The sequence below is a fragment of the Chiloscyllium plagiosum genome, unplaced genomic scaffold (genome assembly GCF_037043375.1).
Source record: "Chiloscyllium plagiosum isolate Xiang-an unplaced genomic scaffold, Cpla_swu_hap1 HiC_scaffold_14, whole genome shotgun sequence".
Taxonomy (NCBI): Eukaryota; Metazoa; Chordata; class Chondrichthyes; order Orectolobiformes; family Hemiscylliidae; genus Chiloscyllium; species Chiloscyllium plagiosum.
In genome coordinates, this window is record NW_028270152.1 from 74,179,413 (window position 1) to 74,203,556 (window position 24,144).

At 43.7% G+C, this 24,144-nt stretch overlaps 1 protein-coding gene across 2 annotated transcripts in view; it reads right to left on the bottom strand.

The window, feature by feature from the left end:
* The window catches only part of LOC122559133 (testis-expressed protein 264), a 299,939-nt gene that overhangs the window by 28,240 nt on the left and 247,555 nt on the right, over positions 1 to 24,144 (bottom strand). For both annotated transcript variants that reach the window (XM_043708470.2, XM_043708472.2), the window contains exon 3: positions 18,746 to 18,908. In XM_043708470.2, the coding sequence (XP_043564405.2) occupies positions 18,746 to 18,908 (163 nt within the window). The remainder of the gene's footprint in view (positions 1 to 18,745; positions 18,909 to 24,144) is intronic.

Here is a 24,144-nt window from a genome sequence, read left to right on the forward strand (position 1 = left end):
ACAATGGTGCATAGCTATCTGGTACATCAGTTTACACTGTGAGGTCACAAGTGAGGTGCATCAGAGGACATGTGCGTTGTATCAGCAGCAAAATGAGCTTCCATTTCCCAGAATATTTAAGGACTGTGGTTCAGCAGTTCTTTCTTATTTCAACTGGATATTCCCCTCAGCCTGCCCACCAACTGCTTCTGGTCCACTTTAGCTGGTGGTGTAAGGGTCACACCAATGAGTTAATCAAAGATGCATGGCTAGGTTGCAGAAGACAAAAACAATTCTCCAAGGATCAGTTACATAGAATCCCAACAGGTTATTCGATTTGACTGGTCCACACTGACCCTTTGTGGAGCATCCCACCCAGACCCATCCCCCTACCCGATGTTTCCCATGGCTAACCCACCTAGCATGCGCATCCCTGAACACAATGGGCAATTTAACATTACCAATCCACCAAACTTGCACATCTTTAGACTGTGGGAGGGAACCAGAGCACCTGGTGAAAACCCACACAGACACAGGGAAAATGTGTAAACTTTACAGTCGCCTGAGGGTAAAATTGAATCTGAGTGCCTGGTGCTGCCAGGCAGCAGTGCTAACTACTGAGCCACTGTGTCACCAGGGAGGTTGGCTGCACCAGATCTGGGAGATGTGAAACTGCCATTAGCTCATATTTTCCAAAGGCTCTAACAGTGTTCCTGCTCAGACTCATGCAGGAAGTAGAATCGTCAGGGTAAATGCTGTATGGGTGGCTACAAATAAAAGTCAGGAAGAGGGGAGTACGGAAGGAAATTCATGCACATATTTCCTTTTAAATAAAAAAAGCAACTTAGCTTAATTTGCATTCTTGTCTAGAGACATAATCAAGGTTATTAAGGGTCACTAAGTGTGACAGAATGAGGAATATGGCAAGACACATATCCTCATAATCAAAGTCCAACCACTTTCCCTCCAAAGAAATAAACTAATTAGATCTGCACTGATAATAATTCAGCTGCTCTTGTCTTAAGGTCATTCTGGATCACAGACCTAGCAAAGTGAGTGCACACCAGTCCATATGCAGCAACACTGTCCTGTATGTGGGCAATCACCTGGGTGTATTGCTGCCTGCTAACAGTGAGGTTCATAGTCCTGCAGATCAGAGTTGATAAAGCGTGACGCTGGAAAAAGTACAGCAGATCAGGCAGAACCCAAGGAACAAGAGAGTCGACGTTTTAGGCAGGACCCTACTTCAGGACTGGGGAGGGGGAAGGTGGCTAAAAGATCAATGGAATGTGGGTGGAGCTACGAAAAGGTAGGTGGGATGGCAACAGGTGGGCAAAGGTGAGAGTTGATGGTGAAAGGTTGGTGGGAATTGTGAAGAGGATGGGTGGGAAGGAAGATGGACAGGTAGGACAGTTCAAGAGGGTGGGTTTGATTTGGATGGTTGGATCTGGGATGGGGTGGCGGGAGGGGGGATTTGGAAACTGGTGAATGCAATGTTCATGCCAAGTGATTGTAGGCTCTTGAGGTGGAAGATGAGGTGTTCCTCCTCCAGTTTGCAGGTGGCCTTGTGTAGGCAGTGGAAGAGGCCCAGAATGGATATGTCCTCAGGGAATAGAAGTGAATGATTCTAGATTAGAGTGGTGCTGGAAAAGCACAGCAGTTCAGGCAGCATCCGAGGAGCAGGAAAATTGATGTTTCAGGAAAAAGCCTTTCATCAGGAATAGAGTGAATGGCAACAGGAAGGTGGGGTTGATTGGTGCATATGGACCAAAGATATTCCCCAGAATTGCTCCGTGAGTTTGTGCTTGGTCTCTCCGATGTAGAGGAGACCACATCGAGAGCACCGGATGCAATAAATGAGTTTGGAGAATGTACAAGTAAATCTCTGTGCTGCAGATCGAACAATAATCTGGTTGTAATCTGTCACAAAGCCATTTCCATGTGGCATCCTAACTACAGCATGAGAGATCAAGAAGGGAAGGCGCATATCACAACATTCATGCCTAACAGATGAGCATGAAAATGTGTTGCTGGAAAAGTGCAGCAGGTCAGGCAGCATCCAAGGAGCAGGAGAATCGACGTTTCGGGCATAAGCCCTTCTTCAGGAATGAGGAAAGTGTGCCAAGCAGGCTAAGATAAAAGGTAGGGAGGAGAGACTTGGTGGAGGGGCGTTGGAAATGTGATAGGTGGAAGGAGGTTAAGGTGAGGATGATAAGGTGAGGGTGATAGGCCGGAGTGGGGATGGGGGCAGAGAGGTCAGGAAGAAGATTGCAGGTTAGGAAGGTGGTGCTGAGTTCGAGGGTTGGGACTGAGACAAGGTGGGGGGAGGGGAAATGAGGAAACAGGAGTAATCTGAGTTCATCCCTTGTGGTTGGAGGATTCCTCGGCGGAAGATGAGGCGCTCTTCCTCCAGCCGTCGTGTTGCTATGGTCTGGCAATGGAGGAGTCCAAGGACCTGCATGTCCTTGGTAGAGTGGGAGGGGGAGTTGAAGTCTGAGCCATGGGGTGGTTGAGTTGGTTGGTCCGGATGTCCCAGAGGTGTTCTCTGAAACATTCTGCAAGTAGGCGGCCTGTCTCCCCAGTATAGAGGAGGCCACATCGGGTGCAGCGGATGCAGTAAATGATGTGTGTGGAGGCGCAGGTGAATTTGTGGCGTTAATGGAAGGATCCCTTGGCGCCTTGGAGGGAAGTAAGGGGGGAGGTGTGGGCGCAAGTTTTGCATTTCTTGCGGTTGCAGGGGAAGGTGCCGGAGTGGAGGTTGGGTTGGTGGGGGGTGTGGACCTGACGAGGGAGTCACGGAGGGAGTGGTCTTTTCGGAACACTGATAGGGGAGAGGAGGGAAATATATCCCTGGTGGTGGGGTCCGTTTGGAGGTGGCGGAAATGACGACAGATGATACGATGTATCTGGTGGTTGGTGGGGTGGTAGGTGAGGATCAGTGGGGTTCTGTCCTGGTGGCGATTGGAGGGGCGGGGCTCAAGGGCGGAGGAGCGGGAAGTGGAGGAGATGTGGTGGAGAGCATCGTCGACCATGTCTGGGGGGAAATTGCGGTCTCCAACCCTCCAACCACGAAGGATGAACTCAGATTTCTCCAGTTTCCTCATTTCTCCTCCCCCCACCTAGTCTCAGTCCCAACCCTCGAACTCAGCACCACCTTCTTAACCTGCAATCTTTTTCCTGACCTCTCTGCGCCCACCCCCACTCCGGCCTATCACCCTCACCTTAACCTCCTTCCACCTATCGCATTTCCAACACCCCTCCACCAAGTCCCTCCTGCCTACCTTTTATCTTAGCCTGCTTGGCACACTTTCCTCATTCCTGTAGAAGAGCTTATGCCCGAAACGTCGATTCTCCTGCTCCTTGGATGCTACCTGATCTGCTGCGCTTTTCCAGCAACACATTTTTAGCTCTGATCTCCAGCATCTGCAGTCCTCACCTTCTCCTAACAGATGAGCATGACTACCAGTCATCTGTGTCTTCATATCCTCCGGTGTAAACTGGGAGGCAACACCAAGGTAATGTCATCACCATTTAGTGTCTTAAAAAAAAACATACATTACAGGAACTGAATCTGTAGAAGTATCAGTGTTAATTATAACATTGTATAATGGTTTACTTTGGTATGCCTGTTTGAGAAACTACGTCGATAACAAACAGCTACCTCAGGACTCAAAGCTTTTTGAATGGTTAAGTTATTAATGGCCTTTGATCTCGTGAAGGACAAAATACTGGAGCTCACCAGAGGCAAGACAACATAATTTGTGGATGGATTATAATGCAATCTGCTGTTAGAAACTATGGATACATTTTTCTGATTTAAGCCTTGTCTCAGCATTGCAGAAGATACAATGAAAATGTAGTGAGACAGTCACTGCCCTGGGCAATACACAATGTACAGGCAGGGGAGGGCTCACATGGTTATTCATAAGGCACAAGCTGCTCTCAAGCTCTTCACCTCCAGCTCAGTTATAAAGCAAACAACATACACTGCTGTGACAGGTTTGCTAGATCCTTTTCTCTCTAGGTTCAAGACTTTTTTAAAGCATATTTTGCTTCACTGGTCTGGTTCTGGGAATAAAGTGGAGTACATTGGTGGGGGTACATTGATACAATGTTCCACTGTTAGCTATGATCAATAGTCGAAATTGCTGGGAAGGCTCAGCAGGTTTGGCTGCATCTATAGAGAGAAATCAGAGTTAACGTTTTGAGTTCAGTGATCCATCCTCAAAACAGTTCTGAGGGAGGTTCACTCAACCTGAAACATTAACTCTGGTTCCTAACCACTGATGCTGCCAGACCTGCTGAGTCTTTCCAGCAATTTGTTTTTATTTCTGATTTACAGCATCTGCAATTTTTTTTTGATTTTTATTGAGTGGAACGTTGATCAAAATTTAGGATAGCTATGGAAATGGCAACGAGCAAACTAGAGCAAAATAACTTCACTGGAGATTTCATAGAACATAGAACACAGAACGTAGAACTGTACAGGCCCTTCAGCCCTCGATGTTGGGCCGAACCCTTTATCCAAACTCTGAAGATCAAACTAACCTCCATACCCTTCATTTTACTATCATCCATGTGCCTATCCAAGCGTCGCTTAAATGTCCCTAACGTATCTGGCTCTACCACCACTGCCGGTAGTGCATTCCATGCATCCACCACTCTTTGTATGAGGAACCTTCCTCTGACACCTCCCCTAAACCTTCCTCCAAGCACCTTAAAATTATGCCTCCTCGTGATAGCCATTTCTGCCCACTCTAACTATGCGTCTCCTCATCTTGTACACCTCTATCAAGACACCTCTCATACTTCTTCACTCTAATGAGAAAAGCCCTAGCTCCCTCAACCTTTCTTCATAAGACTTGCCTTCCAATCCAGACAGCAGCCTGGTAAATCTCCTCTACACCATCTCTAAAGCTTCTACATCCTTCCTGTAATGAGGTGACCAAAACTGAATACAGTATTCCAAGTGCAGTCTAACCAGAACTTTTTAGAGCTGCAGTATAACCTCGCAGCTCTTAAACTCAACCCCCTCTGCTAATGAAAGCCAACACACCATACGCCTTCTTTACAATCCTATCAACCTTGGTGGCAACTTTGACAGATCCAAGGATGTGGACCCCAAAGTCCTTCTGTTCCTCTACACTGCCAAGAATCTTGCCTTTAACTCTGTATTCTGCATTCAAATTTGACCTTTCAAAATGAATCACTTAACACTTTTCCAGTTTGAACTCCATCTGCCACTTATCAGCCCAGCTCTGCATCCTGTCAATGTCCCGTTGCAATCTATAACAGCCCTCCACACTATCCACAATTCCACCAATCTTCGTGTCATCGGCAAACTTACGAACAAACCCTTCCACTTGCTCATCCAAGTCGTTTATAAAAATCACAAAGAGCAGAGGTTCCAGAATAGATCCCTGCAAAACACCACTAAGTCACCAAGCTCCAGGCTGAATACTGTTCATCTACTACCACACTCTGCCAGTTTTGAATCCAGACAGACAAACTGCACTGTATCCCAATTCTCCTTATTTTCTGCCTGAGCCTACCATGGGAACTTTATCAAACGTCTTGTTAAAATCCACATGCACTACATCCACTGCTCCACCTTCATCACTGTGTTTTGTCACATCCTCAAAGAATTCAATAAGGTCATGCTGCACCTGTTGGACTACGACCTAGTGTTAATTGATTTTTAACTTAGTCCTACCCAGTTCAACATCAGCACCTCCACATCCTGTGTTTTATGATCCTGCTCCACAACTACCTGATGACGGAGCAGTGCTCTGAAAGCTAGTACTTTCAAATAAACCTGTTGGACTATAACGTGGTGTTGTGTGATTTTTAACTATCTCTAATTAAACTATGCTTTTCCAAGTAATCATAAATCCTGTCTCTCAAAATCCTCTCCTATAATTTTCCCTCCACCAATACAAGACTGACTGTTGTGTAATTTCCAGGGTTATCTCTATTCTCTTTCTTGAACAAGGGATTAACATTTGCCACCCTCCAATCATCTGGCACTACTCCAGTGGACAGTGAGGAGGCAAAGATCATCAGTGAAGGCACAGCAATCTCTTCCCTTGCTTCCCGTATTAACCTTGAGTATATCCTGTCTGGCCCAGGGTACTTTTATATCATGTTTTTCAAAATTCCCAGCATATCCTCCTTCTTAACATCAATCTGTTTGAGCATATCAGGCTGTTTCATGCTGTCCTCACAAATGACAAGGTCCCTCTCACTAGTGAATACTGAAAACAAAGTATTCATTATGGACCTTCCCTACCTCCTCTGACTCCAGGTACAAGTTCCCTTCACTATCCCTAATCGGCCCTACCCTTACTCTTGTTCCTCGCATAAGTCTAGAATGCCTTGGGGTTTTCCTTAATCCTAACCACCAAAGCTTTTTCATGCCTCCTTCTAACTCTCCTAAGTCTATTCTTCGGCTCCTTCCTGGCTACCTTGTAACCCTCCAGAGCCCTGTCTGATCCTTGTTTCCTCAACCTTAAGTAAACTACCTTCTTCCTCTTGACTAGATGTTCTACATCTCGTCACTCAAGGTTCCTTGTTTCAGTGAGACAAACCTATCCAGCATTCACAGCAAGTGCTCCCTAAATAGCCTCCACATTTCTGCCATGCATGATATCTATTCCCAATTTATGCTCCACAGTTCCTAATAGCATTGTAATTACCCCAGCCCCAATTAAATACTTTCCCATACCGTCTGCTCCTATTTCTTTCCATGATTATCATAAAGATCAGGGAGTTGTGATCACTACTACCAAAATGCTCTCCCACCGCGAGATCTGGCACCTTGCGTGGTTCATTGCCAAGCACCAAACCCAATATGGCTTCCCCTCTAGACAGCCTATCTAGGTAATGAGTCAGGAATCCTTCCTGGACACATCTGACAAAATCTGTTCCATCCAAACTATTTGCAGGAAGGAGATTCCAATCAATATTAGGGAAGTTAAAGTCATCAGTGCCAACAACCCTGTTACTTCTGCACCTTTCCAAAATCTGTCTCTTAATCTGCTCCTCAGTGTCTCTGTTGTGATTGGGGAGTCTATAAAAACTCCCATAAAGTGACTGCTCCTTTCCTGTTTCTGACTTCCACCCATACTGACTCTGTAGACAAACCCTTCTCGATGACCTCCCTTTCTGCAGCTGTGATACTATCCCTGATTAGCAATGCCATTCCCCCACTTCTTCTACCTTCCCCTCCCTATTCCTTTTGAAACATCTCAACCCTGGAACATCCAACGATGATTCCTACTTCTGTGATATCTAAGTCTCCATGATGGCCAAAACATTGCAGCTTTAATATTGATCCATGCTCTCCTCGCCTTAAAATAGACACACTTCAACCCATCACACTGGCTACAACTGTGTCCTATGAACTATCTATCCTTCCTCACAGACTCTGCATGCTGTATCCGCCTGTTCATCAGCTCCCTCATCTGCTAATCCGTAGCCCCAGTTCCCATCCCCTTGTCAAACTAGTTTAAACCCTCGTGAAGAGCTCTAGCATACCTCCCGCCCAGGATATTGGTACCCCTCCAGTTCAGGTGCAACTTGTCCTCCTTGTATAGGTCCCATCTTCCTGATGTGTTTAATTTGAGTTACGAATTCTACATTCCTATCTACCATGATGACATCTGATTCTCCCACCTGACAAGATTCTATCCACATCTACCAGAAGAAAAGTCAATGACCTTGTCTACACCACCATTTGAGACAAGGAGTTCCAAAGTGGCACACTCCTGTGAGCGAAGATGGTTCTCCTTACCTCTGCCCTGAAAGGGCAACCCCTAATTGTAACACAGTGCCCCTACTGCTGGATTGATGCACGAGAGGAAACATCCTTTCCAAGTCCACTTGTCAAGAAAATTCAGAATCTTATACACTCCATTCACGAGTCAGTGAAAACAAGCCCAGCCTTTCTACCCTATCGTCATAAGGCAATGCAATCTGGTGCAGTTAAAATGGAATCACAGTTTGACTGGCAACCTGCAACAGTGGGGCAGATCTCAAATGATTCAGGAAGTGTGGAAAAATGGAGTGGTAGGGCCCGATACCAGGATTACTTCCCCAGCAATTTTTATAGCACGCCCATTCTTTCCAGCTCCATTGTGTAGCAGATAGTCTAAATCGACCTGCAATTTCTGTGGAGTTAAAAAGCAGGAGAGTCGACGTTTCGAGCATAAGTGCTTCATCAGGAGACCTTATGCTCGAGCTTATGCTCAAACAATCAGCTCTCCTGCCTCCTCGGATGCTGCCTGACCGGCTGTGCTTTTCCAGCACCACACTTTTTGACTCTGATCTTCAACATCTGTAGTCCTCACTATCTCCCTGCAATTTCTTTGGAGTTGGGTGCTCACTGTCAGTGGACATGATTCACAGCCTCAAATGAGAAACAGCCCATGGGGGAGAATTATCAACAAAAGCAAGCAGAACAGATAGGACTGGAAATCGTAAATCTAACAGAGCTTTCACTGCACAGCTTGAAAAAATATTAATTCCTGAAAGTCCATTTAAAGTTGTTTTTAATCTCAATACTTTACTCTTATCAAAACAAAATTATATTCGCAACCTAATTCAGAGATAGATAATTCATTAATAAGCTGTTAAATTTGTCAATTATACTGTGAACTGAAACAGCCACATCTAGTGAATACATTTTTAAAAAATGCTTTGGAATATCCTGAGGTTGTAAAAGGTCATTTCTTTGTTAGTCAGTTTCTCCTCAGAGTTCTCTTGAGAGAGAGGCTGGTCACTCATTTCAAACACAAACTTGCTGTGTGATTAGTTTTTCAGATATCTGTTTGATCGCTGATATTTTGATCTTCTGAATGCAGCAGACAGCTGTACAAATTCAGTGTTAGTTCTTACTTTTAAAAACAATTAATTTCACCTTGAGCCTTTGCAGATAGTCAGAACAAACTCTTTTCAAATTGCCAATGTAACAAGGAGTTGAAGTCTGCCAGAGATGACACTACCTTGGACAAAAAAAGGCCAATATATCTTATCAATAGGAGTAGTACTGCCCTCAGTAAATAGCAGTTCAAATTGAAGGACAAGCAGGGCAGGGAGGGATTGTGATTCCTCTTTCTGGATATCTATCGTGATTGGATTATGGCATCAAGCACCATCCTAATTTGGGAATGGAGGGTTTTTTTTGGTGTGGGCTAATAATAGTAAGTCATTCAAATGGTAAAAGGAATACATGACAGACATGGATTCAATAAATGGAAATCTTGATGGAGAAAACAACAGAAGTTGGAACATTTCAGCCAATGAAATACAGGTACTGAGATAGATCTGAAGGCCAGGTAGCCTTTGTAGGTGCAAATTACTGCAGATGCTGGAATATGTACTGGAAAAAGGTGCTGGAAATCACAGGTTGGGCAGCGTCCGTGAAGAGAAAGCAAGCTAATGTTTTGAATCTACATGACTCTTAATCGAAGTTGGATGAAACTAGATCAGCTCTGATGAAAAGTCATCGAGATTTGAATATTAACTTGCTCTCTCTTCATGGATGCTGCCTGACTGGCTGTGATGTTCAGTATTGTTTGTATTCTTTAGCTGCTTCTAGAGGTGGCTGAAAAATGTTTCTCTTCCCTGCAGACTCCTGGCTTGCACTGTGTTACCTAATTTTAATCAATGTGCTAACCAGGCACTACAGTTGCCTTCATTACTTTGATTGAAGGGCAGGACTCACAATACACGGGCGCAGCAGACTAATCCATCCCTGAAATTTTCAAACTGCCCAAAGTCCACTCGGGGTGACCAGAGAAATGTCATCCTGTAAATAGAATGGAAGGAAATATTGAGCAGCCTCTCCTCCAATCACAGGCTGGCTCACTCCCATGTTTGCTGCTGATAGGTTCACTGCAAACCCACCAATGGAAGAAGACTAGCGTGTGATTAGAGGAACAAAGTGGCAGCAGACAGCAAGGTTGGAGGAAGGGGGCTGGAGTGGAAGTGAGGCTATTTGCCAGAGTAACAAGGCCCAGAGGCAGGCAAAGGAATCAGACTTGGAGACAAGGCTGGTGATCGCTAGGGAACAGAGGCTCAACAAGAGAAGAAAAGAGTTGCACAGTGGAAGAGGAGGGCTGGAAAGGAGGAGGAGGAGGATTAGAAGGGGGCAAAAGGGATGGTAAAGAGGCAAGAAGAAATCGTACAGGGGAGAGATGGTCCAGAAAGTGGAAAGAGAGGTTAGAAAATGAGTTTAAAGGTCTCTGAGAAGGAGTAGTTGATCTGCAAAAGGGAATGGGGCTATTTAGGGGCAGTGGGGACCTTTTGGGGGGGGAGTGGGATGGGGTGAGGTGAGGTGGTTTGGGGTAGGGAGGTCTATGAGGGGAGAAAACATTTTAAAAGTTTTCAATGAAGTAGTGCTCACCTAACTGGGAACAGGAAAACTGAGATAATGAATTCCTTGCAAACTAATGTGGATCTCTAGTGATAGAGCTGTGCAGCATGGAAACAGACTCTTCAGTCTAACGTGTCCATGATGACCAGCTATCCTAAATTAATCTAATCCATTTGCCAGCATTTGGCCCATATACATCCAAACCCTGCCCATTCATTTACCCTTCCAGATGCCTTTTAAGTGTTGTAACTGTACCAGCCTCCACTAAATTTCTCTGGTAGCTTGTTCCACACACGAAAAGGTTGTCCCTTAGGTCCCTTTTAAATCTTTCCCCTCTCACTTTAAATATCCACCCTCTAGTTCTGGTTTTCACCACCCATGGGAAAAGACGTTGGCTGTTCACCCGATTCATGTCCCTCATGATCTTGTAAATCTCTATAAGGTCACTGATAGTCCAAGGAAAATATCCCCAGCCTATTCAGCCTCTCTCGAGAAGACAAACTGTCCAACCTTGGCAACAGGCTTGTAAATGTCATCCTGAAATGTTTCAAGTTTCAAAACATCCCTCCTATAGCAGGGAGACCAGAACTGAATGCAGTATTCCAAAAGTGGCCTTTACCAATGTCTTGTACAGCTACAACACAACATCCTAACTCGTATACTCAATGCACTGTCCAATAAAGGCATGATGTGGAGGTGCCAGTGGACATGGTTAGAAGTTACATGACACTAGGTTGTAATCCAACAGGTTTATCTGAAGTCTCATCCTTTCGGAGTGCTGACCCTTCATCAGGTGAAGCCATTGGTATGCTTTCCATTATTGGACAGAGTATTAAGTACAGGAGTTGGGAGGTCATGTTGCAGCTGTACAGGACATTGGTTAGGCCACTTTTGGAATATCGCGTGCAGTTGAAAGGATGTTGTGAAACTTAAAAGGATTTAGAAAGGATTTACAAGGATGTTGCTGGGATGGAGGATTTAAGCTATAGGGAGAGGCTGAATAGGCTGGGGCTGTTACCCCTGGAGCATCAGAGGCTGAGGGATGACCTTATAGAGGTTTATAAAATCATGGATAGGGTAAATAGAAAAAGTCTTTTCCCTGGGGTGGGGGAGTCCAGAACTAAAGGGCATAGAGTCGGTTTAGGGTGAGAGGGGAAAGATACAAAAGGGACCTAAGGGGCAACTTTTTCATGCAGAGGGTAGGGTGTGTATGAAATGAGCAGCCAGAGGAAGTGGTGGAGGCTAGTATGGTTGCAACATTTAAAAGGCATCTGGATGGGTATATGAATAGGAAGGGTTTGCAGGGATATGAGCCAAGTGCTGGCAGGTGGGACTAGATTGGGTTGGGATATCTGGTCGGCATGGACGGGTTGGACCGAAGGGTCTGTTTCCATGCTGTACATCTCTACGACTCGATATACTTCATGTTGCAATGTGCAAAGGCAAGCATACCAAACACCTTCTTTACTATCCTGTCAACTTGGATTACGCTTTCAAAGATTTTTTAACCAGAACTCCAAGGTCTCTTTGTTCAGCAACACACCCCAGAATCTTACCATTAAGGTGGCTAAGTCCTGCTCTGATTTGTCTTTCCAAACTGCAGCTCATCACATTTATTGAAATTCAACTCCATCTGCCACTCAGTGGCCCATTAGCCCATCTGATCAAGATCCTGTTGAATTCTGAGGTAACCTTCTTCATTAACCACTACACCACCAATTTTGGTGTCATCTGCAAAATTACTAACTCTTCCTCCTATGTTCACATCCAAATCATTTATATAAATGATGAAAAGCAGAGGACCCAGCACCAATCCTGGTGGCCAACCGCTGGTCACAGGCCTCCAGTCTGAAAAAGAACTCTCCATCACCATACTATACCTCATACCACATTAAAGTGATGGGAGTTCAGGACCTATTATTTGGTGGAAAATATAGTGGATGGTATTGTCAATTGGACAATTTAGCACCGAAAAGTTTTATTTCATAAATCTCTGTATTTATGTGTTATTGCATCTCAAATCTTCTTAGATACTGTGAATTACATGAGGTGCAGCAGCTGTGTTAGAGATAAACATGTAACAATTTCACTATAACCTCACCAGTTTGTGGAAAGCGTGTTTAGGGTGATGGATTTGTGTGTACAGAAGTATGAGTTAGTTACTAAAAAAGAAATTTATTACTAACTTATGTAATGTGCCAATTTAAATATTATTGTATCTAGGAAATAAATGCTCATAAAAGTGGCCTAATCAATGTCCTGTACATACGCAACATGACCTCCCAACTCCTGTACTCAGTGCTCTGACCAATAAAGGAAAGCATACCAAATGCCTTCTTCACTATCCAATCAATCTACGATTCCACTTTCAAGGAGCTATGAACCTGGACTCCAAGGTCTCTTTGTTCACCAACACTCCCCAGGACCTTGAGGTCAAGTTGCGGCTGTACAGGACATTGGTTAGGCCACTGTTGGAATACTACGTGCAATCTGGTCTCCTTCCTATCAGAAAGATTCTGTGAAACTTGAAAGGATTCAGAAAAGATTTACAAGGATGTTGCCAGGGTTAGAGGTTTTGAGCTATAGGGAGAGGTTGAACAGGCTGGGGCTGTTTTCCCTGGAGTGCGGAGGCTGAGGGGTGACCTTATAGAGACTTATAACATCATGAGGGGCATGGATAGGGTAAATAGACAAGGTCATTTCCCTGGTATGGGGGAGTCCAGAACTAGAGGGCATAGGTTGAGGGTGAGAAGGGAAAGATATAAAACAGACCTAAGGGGCAACTTTTTCAGGCAGAGGGTAGTGTGTGTATGGAATGAGCTGCCAGAGGAAGTGGTGGAGGGTGGTACAACTGCAACATTTAAAAGGTATCTGGATGGGTATATGAATAGGAAGGGTTTGGAGGGATATGGGCTGGGTGCTGGCAGGTGGGATTAGATGGGTTGGGATATCTGGTCGGCATGGAGAAGTTGAACCAAAGGTCCAACTTCTCTATGACTCTAAGTCCTGCTAAGATTTGCTTTCCCAAAATTCAGCACCTCACATTTATCTAAATTAAACTTCATCTGCCACTCCTCAGCCCATTGGCCCATCTGACCAAGATCCTGTTGTAATCTGAGGTAACCTTCTTCGCTGTCCACTACACCTTTAATTTTGGTGTCGTCTGCAAAACTTACTAACTATACCTGTAATGCTCACATCCAAATCATTTATATAAATGACAAAAAGTAGTGGACCCACTCGTCACAGGCCTCCAGTCTGAAAAACAACCCTCCACCACCCTCTGTCTTCTACCTTCGAACCAGTTCTGTTTCGAAATGTCTAGTTCTCCCTGTATTCCGTGAGACCTAACCTTGCTAATCAGTCTCTCATGGGAAATCATGTCGAAAGCCTTGCTGAAGTCCATATAGATCACTTGTACTACTCTGCCCTCAACAATCCTCTTTGTTACTTCTTCAAAAAACTCAATCAAGTTTCTGATACATGGTTTCCCACACACAAAGCCATGTTGACTATCCCTAATCAGTCCTTGTCTTTCCAAATACACGTACATCCTGTCCCTCAGGATTCCCTCCAACAACTTGCCCATCACCGACGTCAGGCTCACCGGTCTATAGTTCCCTGGCTTGTCCTTATACTTACAGAAAATGCAGCAAGCTCAATAGAGGAGACAACTCCTCCAGTCCACTTTCAGAAAGGGAGAGGTTACTGCTAATTCAAGCTTCAAACATTAATCAAAATCAGTATCAGGTAATAACCAACATGAAGCACCAAATGCAGAGATATATTAATTTTGTATTACCCACTGCAGCTCAAATTTACTTTGGGACCTCAGTAGAAAGGGTTTCATATAAGGCACTAATTCTGTAAAGTGCAGATAAATCTCTGAAATATTGAAAAATAAGCCGCTCATTAAAATTCAGGTGTTGTTATCTTTCATCAACGCAGACTGAACTGGATTTTATCACAACTGGATTAGCTTCAGTGCTGGAGATTTTCATACTGGATTAATTCTCGTACATGATTTGTTCTAACACTCAAATTGATTTGTTGTACAATTGAGTGTTCATTACCCTGCTTCACATATTGCACTACATGCAATCAGTGTCCCACCACCCCATGCACATACTCGCTGACCCACTTACTTCAATTCCCCTTAGAATCCCCTTTGGGGCGGCACGGTGGCACAGTGGTTAGCACTGCTGCCTCACAGTGCCAGAGACCTGGGTTCAATTCCTGCCTCAGGCGACTGACTGTGTGGAGTTTGCACATTCTCCCCGTGTCTGCGTGGGTTTCCTCCGGGTGCTCCGGTTTCCTCCCACAGTCCAAAGATGTGCAGATCAGGTGAATTGGCCATGCTAAATTGCCCGTAGTGTTAGGTGAAGGGGTAAATGTAGGGGAATGGGTGGGTTGCGCTTCGGAGGGTCGGTGTGGACTTGTTGGGCTGAAGGGCCTGTTTCCACACTAAGTAATCTAATCTAATCCCATTCCTCCCCTCTTTTGACAGTCCCATCTTCTCACTCCGACAGTCCCATCCCCTCCACTCAGCACCACTCTCTTTATTCTCTCCCACTGTCTCACTCCCTTTTCTTCCTCCTGCCCCTTCTCCAGGATCAGTTCAATAATAACAAAAGTGAAGTAAAAGTAGGGAAAGAGGGAGGGATTAAATTAAAATGGAATTGGAGGGGGAGATGCCAGAACTCAGCTCTTTCCTTACTTTATTTTCTAATCAACCTGTTTGGAAATGTTGTTACACAGCTCTGGAGCAGGTGTGACTTGAACCCAGGCCTCCTAGCTCTGAGGGTAAGGACACTTCCACTGTGTCACGAGAGCCCCTTGAAAACTCAGCTCTTTTTTTGATACCCGTCACCAAATTACCATTTGACAAATTGAAGAATTAACAAGCACTACATACCAGGAACAGTGCAATAACATAAGTAGGGAAGGGTAGGTGGACAGAATGGGAACTAAATTATAGTAGAGATGGATGGGGTAATAATGACGCTAAGCCCCACAGTGTCTACCATGTTAATGGTGTTAGTAGCCACTGTCAGAACTCAGCTCACAGATATTTTAATTAACTTCACAGATATTATGACATATCTCTGCAGTGGGTGGGGTTTGTACCTAGGTGTTCCTGGCTCAGAGGCAGGGACACTAACACCTCACCACAAGGGTCCCTCACCACAAAGTCCAATGAGTGTCACTGTTTGAGCTTTAAAGGAACTTGTAAATCTAACTCTAGCATACCCTACTCTACTCACACTGACCATGGTAAATATCGTCAAGAGGGTGTTCAACCCAAGGTTGTACCAGCTTTCATTTCCAAATTAACTGATATTCCTAAAGTGAGGCACAGTCCCGCAAATGAATGGGCATTTATATGAGATAATACTGAACAGACTGGGTATAGGTTTGGTAATTTAACAGTGACCTATGTTGCGTTTGGTCAGAAGTGCACAATTTTTCTTCATGTTTTTATTTGAATCATTTATGTCCCTATGATCGCCTCACCAGCTGACTGCACCACGAACATGTTTAAAACACATCCAGACTTCTTTTTCTGTGAGTCTTCTAGACTGGCCTTGATGGAAGACTCATGCTCATATCCAGCTGCACTGATGAGCACAGTTCAGAACTGGCCACAGTACCAGCAATGAACATGGCTCTGGACGGCACTACTGGCACTAGAGTACCAGCAGCTCCTCAAGCCATCCCTCAAGAAAGATCTTCCTCATTAAATCATGGCATGGAACTTGGGTGAAATTTAATGTGGGTATACAAGCAGCATGGTACACATCATTACATGAGTTGTACACTCTGCCCAATGATCAGATCCAACAAAATTGGAGGATACAAGGTGGGCAGCTGATGCTCTGAAAGAAGACTGGAAAAGTTCGGGACTCCTGAAAATACACCATGATAGTGAAGGTGAGTAATTGAGAAATTCTCTCTGAAAATTGTATTCCAGAGTGAGAATTGTAAACGTCCTCAGCCTTTCTCCTAGAGCAAACTATTCTAAAATAGAAGAGAGGCTGAAATTGGCATCAGTGAACAAGTTTATATCAAACTACCTTATGGATTCAATTTGGTATTTTAGCCCAGTAAAGATCAGAAAAAGGGAGTGTCAAAATATTCCAATGTTATTGCTTTCATTTTCATTTATTGCCTGAATACGACAAAAGTGGGAGCATTCTCTACCCCTCATTCAGTGCCAATGATTAATTATACAGCAATCAAGCTGTCAGCTTAGGAGCTGTTTAATAAATCCAGCCCAAAACAAAACGGCTCAACCCCTAGTTAACTCTGTCATGCTGCTTTCAGTGCTATTTGATCATTTCCTATTCAGCTTCAGCCTTGCTTCAGTGGTAGTACTCTCTTATCTGTGAGTCAGAAGATTGGTTCATGCTCCACTCCAGAGAGATGACTCATGATTCAGCACTGAAGTTGTGCTGCACTACCGGAGGTGTCACCTTTCAGATAAAACATTAAATCCTCTGCTCTCTCAGGTGGCCTTGGAGAGTGGTGAGAATTTGAATTTACTACCACAAAAAGATTGCTGTGAAACCTGAAAGGGTTCAGAGCAGGACTTACAAGGATGTTGCCAGGGTTGGAGGATTTGAGCTACAGGGAGAGGCTGATTAGGCTGGGGCTGTTTTCCCTGGAGTGTCGGAGGCTGAGGGGTGACCTTATAGAAGTTTATAAAATCATGAGTGGCATGGATAGGGTAAATAGACAAGGTCTTTTCCCTGGGGTGGGGAAGTCCAGAACAAGGGGCATAGGTTTAGGGTGAGAGGGGAAAGATTTAAAAGGGACCTAAAAGGCAAAGGGTAGTGTGAAATGAGCTTCCAGAGGAAGTGGTGGAGGCTGGTACAATTACAATATTTAAAAGCATCTGGATGGGTATATGAGTAGGAAGGGTTGAGAGGGATATGGGCCAAGTGCTGGTAAATGGGACTAGATTGATTAAGGATATCTGGTCGGCATGGACGAGTTGGACCAAAGGGTCTGTTTCCATGCGGTATATCTCTATGACTCTAATAGCTTAGATGAACGGCAGTGATGTAACAAAAAGGAAGCTAATTACATACGTGAGAGAGAAAGGAATAGAAGGATACAGCCATTGGGTGAAATTACCTATGTTGAGTGCAGATTCATGTGGAGCATACACATTGGCAATGTACAACAAGCAAATGAATACTACAAGAGCTCTTCCGAGCTGTCAAGGCAAGCCAATGGTCTGTTTGATCAGATCTCGTGGGAACACAGCTTTCAATGTATGAACCCGTGAGCTATGTACTAGAGCCATCAGCAATTCAGAGCATTGCCTTTGCCACCCCGTAGTCCTGCACCTTTGGTTAGTCGTGTGACAGACTCAGAAAGACAACGTCATGGCAACTGCCAATTTATGAGCCATTGACCAGGCTGATTTGTGCCTATGGTCATTTACAGAACAAAGAATAACACAGCGCAGGAACAGGCCCTTTGGTCCTCCAAGCCTGCATTGTTATATCTACCCCCTACTTCTGTCACAACTGCAACCTGAAAGTAGGGCATGGATTACATTGCTAGTGGCTGTGAAGGTGATCTTGCTTATGAACTTTTCTCGATCGAACTCCTTCCAGGCTGAAACTGTAGATATTATAATTTCTCACAGATTTCCATCTACAGTTGTGTACTTGAAGGAAAGTTATCGAGCCTTTCTATTCGGGAGAGCTGAATGCATTCCTTTCTTGTAGGTTGAGCATACAGATTTGCTCAGATTGCATGTTGCTTCTTAATGCAGGATGATGTAGATGATAGAAATCTGATGAAAAAAACACCCCTAGCAGTCCGCTGGCTGAAATGCACAAACAGGGTTGTATCTTTGCCAAAGTGAGGTCTCTAGCACAGTGAGTCCTGAATACTTTGGATCTCATGATCCATATGCAAACCAACCATCTGTGGAAGTATTAAAAACAGGCTCTTGGGGAAATGAAAAGTCACTTTGGTTAGGAAGGAGGTTTTGAAGTAATCCATGTTGGCTTTAGCTTTCTTTAGACTGTGAAGGACCAAGAAAGAACTTGTAGACACTTTGGTTAGATAGTAGATGGCTACTCTCACTAGTTTCACTCTGTTTTATGTGTTTATTTATAGTGTAGACTGTTCACTGCTCAAACAGCCTCATCAAAGCAGTCTCTACAGCCGTGTCTTCACGAAATGTGTGAGTGTACTGCCAATGCCATTTCCCAAACAACAGATGCAAATAATTATATGCAATGTCTATTATTTACCTGTAATACTTGTCTGCACTTTAGAATACAGCCTATCATTTGACACATGTACATGCATCAGAATAAATCCATCATTTAATGGTGATGCTTGTATGTACTCTAGGGCACTCTCACTTACCAGTGTCTGTAAGTGCATCGTCCCCCTCTTCCTCTTTCTGTTTCTTGTCAGCTTCCTTTAGTTCAGGCACATAGAAGTCCCCCTGACGTGCCAGAGGACACATGTAATAGATCATGTCCCCACGATAGATCTCCAGGCATGGATGGGCACACAGCTTCCGCTCCTAAAGAAAAGAAGATGCATTGATAAAAATGAAATTATACTAAGTCAACTTTAGGTGAGACATCTGTATGAGTTGCTGCACACAAGTTGCCTGATGGAGATCAAAAATCAGCAAAGGATCAACTAAAATACTTGGCATCATTGTGCTTTCGATAGCACAATGAAATGATGATGATGATGCAACTGCTAAAGAAACTCTCTGACTGAAAGAAACCAACTCTGATGAAATCTTATTAATTTGAAACTGGGTACAATTATCTGCTCCATGCGATGGCAAAGAAGAAAGTGAAAACAGTAGCCACTTACGGGGCTTCAACCTGCCACTGGCATGATTTTCTTCCTCCCTGCCAGGGGAGTTAAATGAAATTAAAATGCTGTGGATACTGGAAATCTGAAGTAAAAACAGAAAGTGCTGGAGAAACTCAGTAGGTCTGGCAGCAACTGTGGTGGGGGAAAACAGAGCTCATTTTGCGAGTCCAATATGAGTCTTCTTTGGAATGGAGTCAATGTCAGTCAAATGGCAACTTTCCCAACTGGTGGTGATTGGAGGATTGTTCTGGCAAGCTGTCCCGCTGGTAGGGATAGTGAAGATGCCTGCTTGCATTTAGTGCATGGAGAACTGAATCTTAGCCATTAACACAGTTTCTCTCTCAACAGAAACTGCCAAGTCTGCTGATTATTCCATGCAGCTTCTGTTTCTATTCTCTGAAAGACACCACTACAACAGGACTGACTCTAAAAGTTTCAATCCCACATGAACACTCATTCTAACCTTACGCTCCACTGCCTAACAAGGCAGTGGAGAATATTTGAAAGGACTGCTGTAAGTCACAGGGGCTCCTGCAGGTGGGAAAACAAGTAAGCAGATGCATAAATTTGGGCAACGTGCCATCATGCGACCCAAATGCCTAGCCACCTTTCATGTACAGTCGGGTAGGATTCAGGTGGGCTCCTCCCTTGGATCTAGTTGAGGCCAAGTGGGCAATTAATGCATAACGGAGGACCTCTTTCCATTGCCACTCTAGACACTAGAGGCCTACACAGGTTTAACCCTGAGGGCTGTTGCTCAGTGAAAGGGGAGTGTGCCACAGTTTTGCCTCCTCCATCAACTCTCCCCCACTGACTGCCTTGTCCAGTAGGCCCACCTCCACACTCCTTGATGGGTCCTGACAACACTGCCCCATTGAGAACATGGATTTTGAGCATTCATGTTTTATCTTCCTTCCATCTTTCTGTAAAACAGAAATACAACTTCCTGTAGGTTCTCTTCAAGATACACTTGAAATCACATCACGGGTTCCTCAGTGTTCCTGGATCAAAATCCTGGAACTCTCTTCCTAAGCAGCGTTGTGGCTGTCTCTACACTGCTGGGACTGCAGTGGTTCGAGAAGGCAGCTCACCATCATCTTCTCAAGAACAGTTAAGGATGAGTAATAAATGCTGATCTTCAGTGGACTGTCCACACACCACAAAAAATGTGTTTTTCAAAAAAAGTCCTTTCTTCTTTCTTGTCACCATGTAAGCGTCTGTCTTTGTGTATGCTTGTACCATATCAATAGACAGTTAGACCCCAGAATCTCATGTATTAAAATCAAAATTGTATTGAACCTGCCCCCCACCATGGTAACTGCTACTATTCTGGGCATTTCCTAAAGAACAGCACAGTCAACAGTGCCACCATCTGTTGGAAAGTTCATTGATGATTCTGGCCTAGTAGAGCACTTAGAATAATCTCAGAATCTTTTTGAACTACATAGCCCACCAGGAGGCATGGGAAATGCACCCACTTCTTTCACTTTCACTTCTACTTCCTCGTTAAAATTCATCAAATGAAATCCAAAGCTAATTACTACAGATAAATGTTTGCTAATTCAATTTGCATATGAGTTTCCATTAGTGATAACGTATAATCAAATGAGAAGACAAAATGCTCCTTGTTTCATCTGCATATTAGACTTTTGAATCATTTTCTCTGGCATAATAAATCAAGAGTGAAATCCTATTCAGGCTAAGTCAAATGAGGCCATTCGCAAAACTGAGCAATTTTAAACAAGTCTTACTTCAATCCCAGGTGAATTAATGAAATTCATTATTAGAAGTAAATTTGAAGGCAATTACCACAACAACATAGCAAACCACAGCCATTGTGGATTCAAAATCAGGGCTGGAGAAAGATGCAAAACAAAAAGGGCTGTCAGTTCTTCTCCCTCTCTCAGGTACTTGCCTTCGACAGGGCATGGGCAACCATAGACTTTCACTGGACTGGTCTATACTTGTGGGAAACATACTGCAGAGGTTGACTTCTGTAGTACATCTGATCGGAAAACTGTTCTGCTCTTATCACCTACCATCAGGAGTATTGGAATGATTTCCATAGAATCCCCAAGGGCAATTTAAGCATGGCACATCTTTGGACTGTGGGAGGAAACCGGAGCACCCAGAGGAAACCCACGCAGACACAAGGAGAATGTGCAAACTCCACACAGACAGTCACTCCAGGCTGTCGGGCAGCAATGCTAACCACTGACCACCGTGCTGCCCTTTACAGGCTGACAATCCACCTACAAGAATACCCATTGCAGTACAAGACCTGCTCATCAATTCAAATTCAGCCATCTTTCAACTGCCCAGAGTCAATGCAACCTTCAACATTTCTGCACAACCAGCTGAAGGTAATCTTCACCTTTCTTAATTCTCTCAATTAAAAGTCATAATAAGTATAGGATAATACAGGAACACTTCTGCCAAATCATAGTAGGTGCCTCTCAATCTAGTCACTTGGACCTCGCCGATCACGCATCACTACCGTCTGTGTCTTCAGCTATCTAGGCCTCACTTAAACTTCTTAAAGTTCTGTCTCTCCCCCTTCATCTCTGTCTGCCTTAAAACTGACCTTTCTGATCAAGCTTTTGACCACTCCTCTAAACCACGCTTTCCTCATACATCTGTTAGACATCTTTAGCCCATCTTTTTAGATTAGATTAGATTCCCTACAGTGTGGAAACAGGCCCTTCGACCCAACCAGTCCACACTGACCCTCTGAAGAGTAACTCACCCAGACCCATTTCCCTCTGACCAATGCATCTAACACTACGGGCAATTTAGCATGGCCAATTCACCTGATCTGCACATCTTTGGACTGTGGGAGGAAACCGGAGCACCTGGGAGGAAACCCACACGGACACGGGGAGAATGTGCAAACTCCACACAGACAGCCGCCAGAGGCTGGAATCGAACCTGGTACTGTGAGGCAGCAATGCTAACCGCTGAGCCACCATGCCGCCCAGGGATCCAGATTATATGTTGTCGCAATATAAGTTGTTTCACACTAGTGTCACTGATATTTTGAGAAACTAAGCATAAAATTTCCTTGCGTTCATGTTGTTGCAACATTTTTGGTTCAGTTCAGCTTCATATAGAAAACTTACAATTTGTAATTTGTGATTGTGACACCATCATAGTATCTACTCCACATCTGATGCTTCAGTCACATGATGTTCTCTCATTTTGTTCATAACAGGGGGTGTGTACACAATGTGTTTTACATAGTAATACATGAATATTTTGGCAGCTAGGTATGAAACACAACATTTCTTTAAGTTACAGTCCCTATCCTGATCTTCTTCATTGTTTCTTATGGGGAAATTGCCCCGATATGAGTTGTATAGGCGACTTTAATACTTTTACAGTCCCTATCCTACCAGATTTACATTAAAAATTCCTATGGAGAAGAATTCTTCAGTGTGATTTAGATGTAAGTTGCACTTTTCTGGTACTCAACGTCGACAAGTATCAAGGGCCCTCGTATATGCAAATCGTCAGTGATCATGTAGCTCATAGTAATATTACGCAAACCTACTGTCGGTATTGAGCATCATACGTAGATTTTAGTGATATCTTATTGTCACATTTCACTCAATGATTCTGCAATTTATTCAGTCACTGTCATTCCATCTCTATAACTATCTTGGTCTCAGGTAACTGTAACTTGCATTACAGGACCATATTTGTTATCGGCTGAGGTATAATGATCACACTTATTTAATATCTAACCTAACCAAAGGCAACATGCAATGCATTACTCACTCACTATAAAGAAAATCCCTTAATACAATACTCTCTCACTGCTGCACAATACTCATTCTGGAACCTCACTGTTAGCTCTCTTATGGAATACGCTGTACCTGTAACACATCCCTCACTATAGAGTTCTTTAGCAAAAAAGGCACAGAAAGCAAGATTCCTGAGTGTCAAGCCAAGTATATCATTTAGAACATTGCAGGCTGAAGTCAGAAACAGATACCTTCAGCACCAGAAGTATTTAATCCATCGAATTTCAGAATGCCTGTTGTTTATACTGTACACAATTAAACAAGTTTGCAGTAACAGTTTTAATAACATACTGTCTCTGCCTTCAGCTATACTGCACAAAATGACCATGCTAATCAGTTTGCTGCCTTGTGACACAGTTGGAATAATTGTTACAAGTAATTATATTTCAAATATTCTCTTTAATTTTTTTATTTCCAAAAGAACTTGCATCATGAAATTTTCTCATTATTTTACAAACATTTCAAAGCTGTCCACAAATGCTTTGAAGTACAGAGAATACAGTCAAACAATTTGCAGCAATTGCAACGAGTGATAGAAATGTAGAAAATAGGAGTAGGCCATTCAGCCTGCTCCACCGTTCGATTTGACCATGGCCGATCATCCAACTCAGTACCTTATGCCTGCTTTTCCCCCATACCCTTTGATCCCTTTAGCCCAGAGCGCGATATCCAATTCCTTCTTGAAATCATATAATGGTTTGGCCCTGACTGCGTTCTGCAGTCGCAAATTTCACAAGCTGACCACTCTGTAGGTGAAGAAATTTCTCCTAACCACAGTCCTAACTGGACTGTAACTCCTGGCTCTGTATTCCATGGTTATCAGGAACTTCCTTCAGATATTTTACCCTGTCCAGTCCCGTTAGAATTTTATAGATTTCTCTGAGATTCTCCCTCAGTCTTTTGAAGGTTAGTGAATATAATCTGAACCAATTCAACCTCTTCGCATACGTCAGATGCAGGAAAAGTATTTGATAAACACAATATCTGCAACCAAGATATGAAAGGATATCAAGTTATCAATTATTGTATCTATATTATATAAATTGAATCTCTGAAAACATATTTCATTTCAGCTGAGTGGCCTGCTACTTTTGTTAAAATGCTTGCTGATTCTTCATTTCTTTT